The sequence below is a fragment of the Bombyx mori genome, chromosome 1 (assembly GCF_030269925.1).
Source record: "Bombyx mori chromosome 1, ASM3026992v2".
NCBI classification, from domain to species: domain Eukaryota; kingdom Metazoa; phylum Arthropoda; class Insecta; order Lepidoptera; family Bombycidae; genus Bombyx; species Bombyx mori.
Window position 1 is genome coordinate 8,760,193 of NC_085107.1, and position 6,219 is coordinate 8,766,411.

General features: G+C 39.7%; 1 protein-coding gene across 1 annotated transcript; it reads left to right on the forward strand.

The window, feature by feature from the left end:
- Positions 1–4,248: 4,248 nt before the first annotated feature.
- Positions 4,249–5,327, forward strand: LOC733047 (thioesterase superfamily member 2). Its single transcript, NM_001047039.1, is given in 3 exon segments — positions 4,249–4,431; positions 4,835–5,022; positions 5,095–5,327. Coding segments are annotated over 3 exon segments (429 nt in total). The 5' UTR covers positions 4,249–4,347; the 3' UTR covers positions 5,252–5,327.
- Positions 5,328–6,219: the final 892 nt, after the last annotated feature.

Genomic DNA, 6,219 nt, shown 5'->3' on the forward strand with positions numbered 1-6,219 from the left:
AGGATTCGGGGAGTAGTCAGCGGCGACAACGATAAGGCGATTATCATGACGCATAGCCTTATAGAAGTATCGTTCCGACGCTGACTTCATGTATTTCCGAATTGATTCGAGGCCCAGGTCGTCGTGTAGGTCAACGTTCCTCACGAACCACGGAGCCCCGACAGCTAACCTGCAAAAGCGGGATTGTAGGGATTGGAGGGTGTCTATGTGTGTGCGGGCCGCGTGAGCGAACACCACACTCGCGTAAGTCATGACGGGCCTTATGCAAGTTTTGTAAAGTGTCACCTTGTTCCGAAGGGACATTTTACTCCGCTTACAGATCATGGGGTAGAGTCTACCGAGAATAAACGCGGCACGGTCACGGACTGATTTTATATGCGGGCGGAATGTCATCGATGCATCCAGGGTAACGCCCAGGTACTTGACCTTCCTGGCCCAGGGTATGGGACCCTAAACACGTCATTACGGATCCTCCCGATCCTTTAACGGTACTTTTAGGTAGGTACCTCAAGCACCGGTCACCGTCCTCGCCGAACCCGTAGTCTGCGACGAAGGGCTCGACGAGTAAATTAACCTATAGACACAGCCCACTAAGTTTCTCGCCGGATCTTTTCAGTGGGTCGTGTTTCCGATCCGGTTGTAGATTTTGCGAAGCACTGCTCTTGCTAGGGCCAGTGTTAGCGACACTCCGGCTTAAGCTCCGTGAGTTCACCTACACGTCAAAGAGAAGCTGAAATAGCCTCTCAAGGCTATCAGTATAGGTAGGAAGAAAAAATACGTTAGGTTAATATTTGTGAATTATTTCAAAACTATCTAGGTATTGTGAGCTTCCATTTCAGCCACACAGTAGACACGCGTAATGAACAAATATTTGAACCGGTTAGAATATAGAAATTATATATAATAGAATATAATAGAATAGAATATAATTTTAAAGCAGTGGTTTGGCTGAGTCCTTTCTTGGCATTGTTGATGTTGACGAGCGATGGTAACTACTCAGCGAGGCAACAAATAAAAAACAAATGAGATTTCGACTTCTTATGTTAAAATGAGTTAAAAACTTTAAGGATAAATTAAGATAGTATATATTATTGTATAGGGTAGAGACAGAAGAAGGAAAGCGTATCAAAGACGGGGTGAATGTTTCGCGCAGTATTGCATTCAAAGGTCAATGAATATATACCTAGTCAGGTCATAAATTCTGTCACATGTTTAATGTAAAATAAGTGAAACAAGTTTATTCATTATGTAACCATTCATATACCAAAATGAACTTAACAAAACATAGATTTTTATGACACTAAAGTTTATTCAAAATGACCTCCGTGATTTTGAATACAGGCCTTCAATCTGCGCGGCCAGTCGTCTATCGCAGCACGAACGAGGTCCATGTCAATATCGGCGGCTGCCTTAATCAAGGATGTGTTGAGTGACTCCAAATTGGGATGAGGCTTTGAGCACGCCTTTTCCTCCAAGTGTTGCCATATCTTGTAATCTAACGGATTCAAATCTGGACTGGAGGAGGGCCAGTCTTCGTGCCGGATGAAGTCGATTTCACGCGCCGCCAGCCAGTCTTGTGTGCTCTTCGCTCTACGAGCTGGCGCCGAATCTTGTTGGAATACCCAGTGCCTGTTATTGAACATGGTATGAGAAACAGGTTCCACAAGGTTCGTCAGGACTGTATTTTGATACACAACTGCATTCGTTTTTACACCTTTCTCACAAAAATGTACCTCTGTTAAGCCCCAATAAGAAACTCCCAACCATACCATGAGCGAGGATGAAAAATGACCTCGTTGGACACGCGGAATACGGTTGCTCGCTTCTTCACTACTGTGTGCGTACACCTTATCATTTTGTTTGTTGTAGCTCTCTTCTATGGTAAAATTTTTTTCATCCGAAAAAAGAATTTCCCGATATTTTTTTCCCGCGTACCGCTTTAACAAAGCGCGGCATCTCTTCAGTCTCAGGTCCATTAGACGAGCATTCAAACGGTGTCCTGTTTTTCTTCGATATGCCCGAAGCCCTAAGTCTTCATTTAACACCCTTTTCACCGTGGTTCTGCTTAACCCCATCTGAAGGGCCAACAGTTTCTGCTTACGTTTGGGATTTCTTTGAATTCGCGCCTTCACAGCTTTTATCACTGCTGGAGTCTTAACAGACCGAGGGCGACCACTTCTTGACCTGTCATCTACACTAGAGTCTTAATTGTATCGTTTGATGGTACGATAAACGAATCTTTTGGTTATATTCAAAATTTTCAGTATGTTAAAAATTTGAATTGGCGCATAACCGCAACGATGCAACGCAATAACTGCAACGCGGTCTTCTTTAAGCGTCCACTTCATATTTAAAAATGAGTAAAATTCTAAAAGTATACATTTTTATTTTCATGAACAATTCGAAATTCGAATTCAATAAACTTTTTTGTGGCCAGCATTCTAAAAGAAAAGTTTTTACTGTGTGACAATACTTATGACCTGACTAAGTAGTGCCAGGGGTTACCTAAGCATCACTGTGTACCCCAAGCACCGACTTGCGGAAGGACTTTCACACGAAAACCTCTAACGATGCACTAGATCAACATATCTGGTCTAAGTCACCGATCGGTCCTCAAAATAACACCTAAGCACTTACCGGAAGTAACAGGACACCATGTAACATTCTAGTACCTCCTTGAAACACAGCATAGCGAGGTATAAAATACAAAGTAAGACTTTGACAAGTGTGGGACAATGAGAGATGCGATTCGTCAGGATAAGTTCGAGCAGTTTGCCCGCCAACAACAATGAAGCTCTGCAGGAAAGTCCGCGGAATGTCCGTCTTTCCTGAGAAGAATGCGTTTACCTGTTTTCAACCAGTCGAAAATCTGATCGTGTATTTATTAAGATAGTTTTCATTAATGCTAAATTTCAAAATTTTATCTGTTCTCTCCTGCTTCTTCTTCCGAAAATTATATTAAGGTCTCTGGAGGATAAGGATTCTTGAAGATTGTAAATAAGAAAATCTAAGATAAGCTGGTTATAAGATTAAATTAGTAATGAGCAAACCGTGGTCCCAAGGATGTTTTAAGGCCCTACCCACCAAAAAACTCTCCTTTCATTCTCTCACCCGACGTCCAATCCCCGTCCGAGGTCAGATCCCGAGCAGAGTAGGAGGGTTTCCGCAGTAAACACTACATACAGACTCGTGGCACTACCCCGAGGACGCCCGACGGACGGATCAGCGAGGCGATCGTCGAGGATCAGCGACGACGGTTTGCTCTTTCACAGTACGTTCGACTACGACAGCGACGATGGCTACGCAGACCGCAGCCGCCGACGCATCGAACCATCCTCCTGATGCTAGCATGGTAGAGTAAAGAGAGCGCGCGACTCAGCCACGACCTTCTTAGATCACCTCGTGTGCTCCGAATTGTCCTGGTCGCAGCTAATGCGGTGGTGGTCGGGCGACGAAATGCAGATAGCGGCCGAAACAGCCTGGTCTCGTGAGTACCTAACGCATCTACATCTACCTCAAGCAAATACTACTCTTAGAGTACCCCGGACACATTGGCAGGAAAAACAGAGACAAACTGGTGCTTACAATAACCAGTAAACTTAAATTTGATAAAACTTAAATTTATACATATTATTATGATAGTATGATATGTAATCATAAAAGCAAGTGGCTTAATTTATCATAATATTTATTCCACAATGACCAACATTATGCAATTTATCCATAGACCTATATAGTAGGTTTCCTACTACATTGAATTTATCCCATCTCTAATCACTATTTGGTTTTATGACAGGTTTCCTGTCATTGTCATTTATAAAGCAAAGGCTGCTTGATTTAATGCTTTAGGCTTTTAAAGCTTCCTGTAAGCGATCAAATTGGCTTGACAAATCTGTTTGTCAAACTTTACGTTTTCATCAAACAATAGCTTAAACGATCAAATAAAATATCAAACAAGTTTGTTACCTTACCCGTAGATTCGATTTTCTCCTAGCCGCAACGAGACGTCGTGTCGAGCAATGACTGAGATCTTGTTTGACGAACACCCCCATACACGTTCAAACTTGTTTGTGAAACAAGCCGTCAATCAAGATTTCCTTAAAACATGTCAAACACGTAGACTGTTTGACAAACGGCATACTGTCAAATAATTTGGCAAACCGTAAAATTTGACAAAAAATTTGATCGTTTGCAGGGCGCATCAGTATATTATTGACATTTCAATGTTTAATTTATGTAAGTAGATTTGTGTAATGAAATGAGTCTTCCATATATTCTAAACGCTGCAATCGTCATTGCGTCTGGTACATATCTATTGATAAATTATTGTACTTGAATAAATTTACCATGGGTACCAAAGGTATAAAGATTGCAGAGCTATTTACGAAAACTATAGCTGCCACTAAAGGTTTTGATCAAAATCTCAGAAAAGTAAGCCATAGTACAAGTTCCATTATTTAATATTATTTCGAATTGAAACTTGCACATGTCAACCTATTCAACTAGACAATTAATATTATAGATTGATAAAATCAAGCATTTTCATTAAAAAACAGCAAAATTTATATATTTTTCCTGCAACTTTACATTACGGATTTTTATATTCTGTGTTCAAGTTTGGAAATTGATATTAATTACTTGTTGAAGAGGTTAACAAATTTAGCATGAAATGAATACTCCAAACCTATTGTTGACCTACTGCTTACAATTGGTTTACAACTAGCTCACTACAATTAAAGGAAAAGTCTCAACTTCATTACCTTTTTTCATAATAACTATTAAAGTTAGCATCTCTGCTGATCAGTTCTGAAATTATTTGTGAAATAATTTGCAGCTTAAGGTAACTAGCTGTGGTAACGGGAGCATGGTGACTGAGTTCCAAGTGGGACCTGAACACCTTAATCAAAGAGGCACACTACATGGTGGATTCATTGCACATTTAGTAGATGCCATCTCAACATATGCTTTAACAACAAATGAAAATGTTGATACACGAGGAGTTTCCATAGACTTAAGTTTAAGGTTTGGCTCCTACAAATAATAGCACTTTGATCTTTAAGACAAGGAAAGCTTTGATGAAAATTTTGTTTTTAGTTTCTACAGTGCAGCCAAAGAAGGAGACAATATTGAAGTAGAGGCCAAAACTCGTAAAACTGGAAAAAAAATTGCATTCCTCGAAGTTGAAGTTCGGAACAAAGACAAAAATCAAGTCTTGGCTTCAGGCAGACACACCAAATATATTGGTATTTAGTGCAATTGTATAAAAATTAATTTGTAAATGTAGTGTAAGTAGATTGATGGCAAATAAATAGATAATAAAATGCTATTTGAAATATACAAGTCTATATTTATTAAACTGTTATTAAATACTTATTTACTTGTTAGTTAATGTTAAGAAAAACATTAATGAAAAGAACAGGCTAATTTATTTAAAAGAAATGGCTTAATAATTTCTCTGATTCATTTGTTTTTTGCTCAGGGTGTATTATCCTTTAGGCCACAATGGCTTCAAAAGGTCTTTTATATGTGATGTTAATGATTATTGATTATATTAATCATTATATTATGCAACTTATTTTCAATACATTATAATAATATAGTAAAGTGAATTTAAAATGATTGAATCCACTTTAAATAAAGATTTTTTTAATGTTCCACTCTGCAATTCTACCAGCTACCAGGCCTAATGTTAGTAGTTTAGTAGCAATCAAAACAGGTCACTATGCTCTTGATATGACATTAAGCCCATAGTTTTAAACCATATTAACCTAAATTTTTCCCCAGATTTTAATAGTCTCGATTCAGATTCTAAAAAAAAATATTTTTTTATTGCCTTTGTAGGCAGACAATCATAAGGCCCAACTGATGATGAGTGGTTAGCGTCGCCCATGGACTTCAGCAATGCCAGGGGCAGAGCCAAGCCGCTGCCTACCGCTTAATACTCTCCGCAAGTCTCGTTTGAAGAAGGACATGTCATAGCGGAAAACACGGTGGAGGGGAGCTCATTCCATAGCCGGATGGTACGTGGCAAAAAACATCTCTGGAAACGCACTGTGGATGACCGCAGTGGCTTCAGGTAGTATGGATGAACTCTACTCCGGTGGCGGGCGGTTGGACTTTGTTGGATCCGCATAGCAATGCATGCCATCAATAGACAGCATGTCATTGATATACAGGATGAAAAGCGTGGGGAAGAGCACCGAACCTTTTGGAACGCCA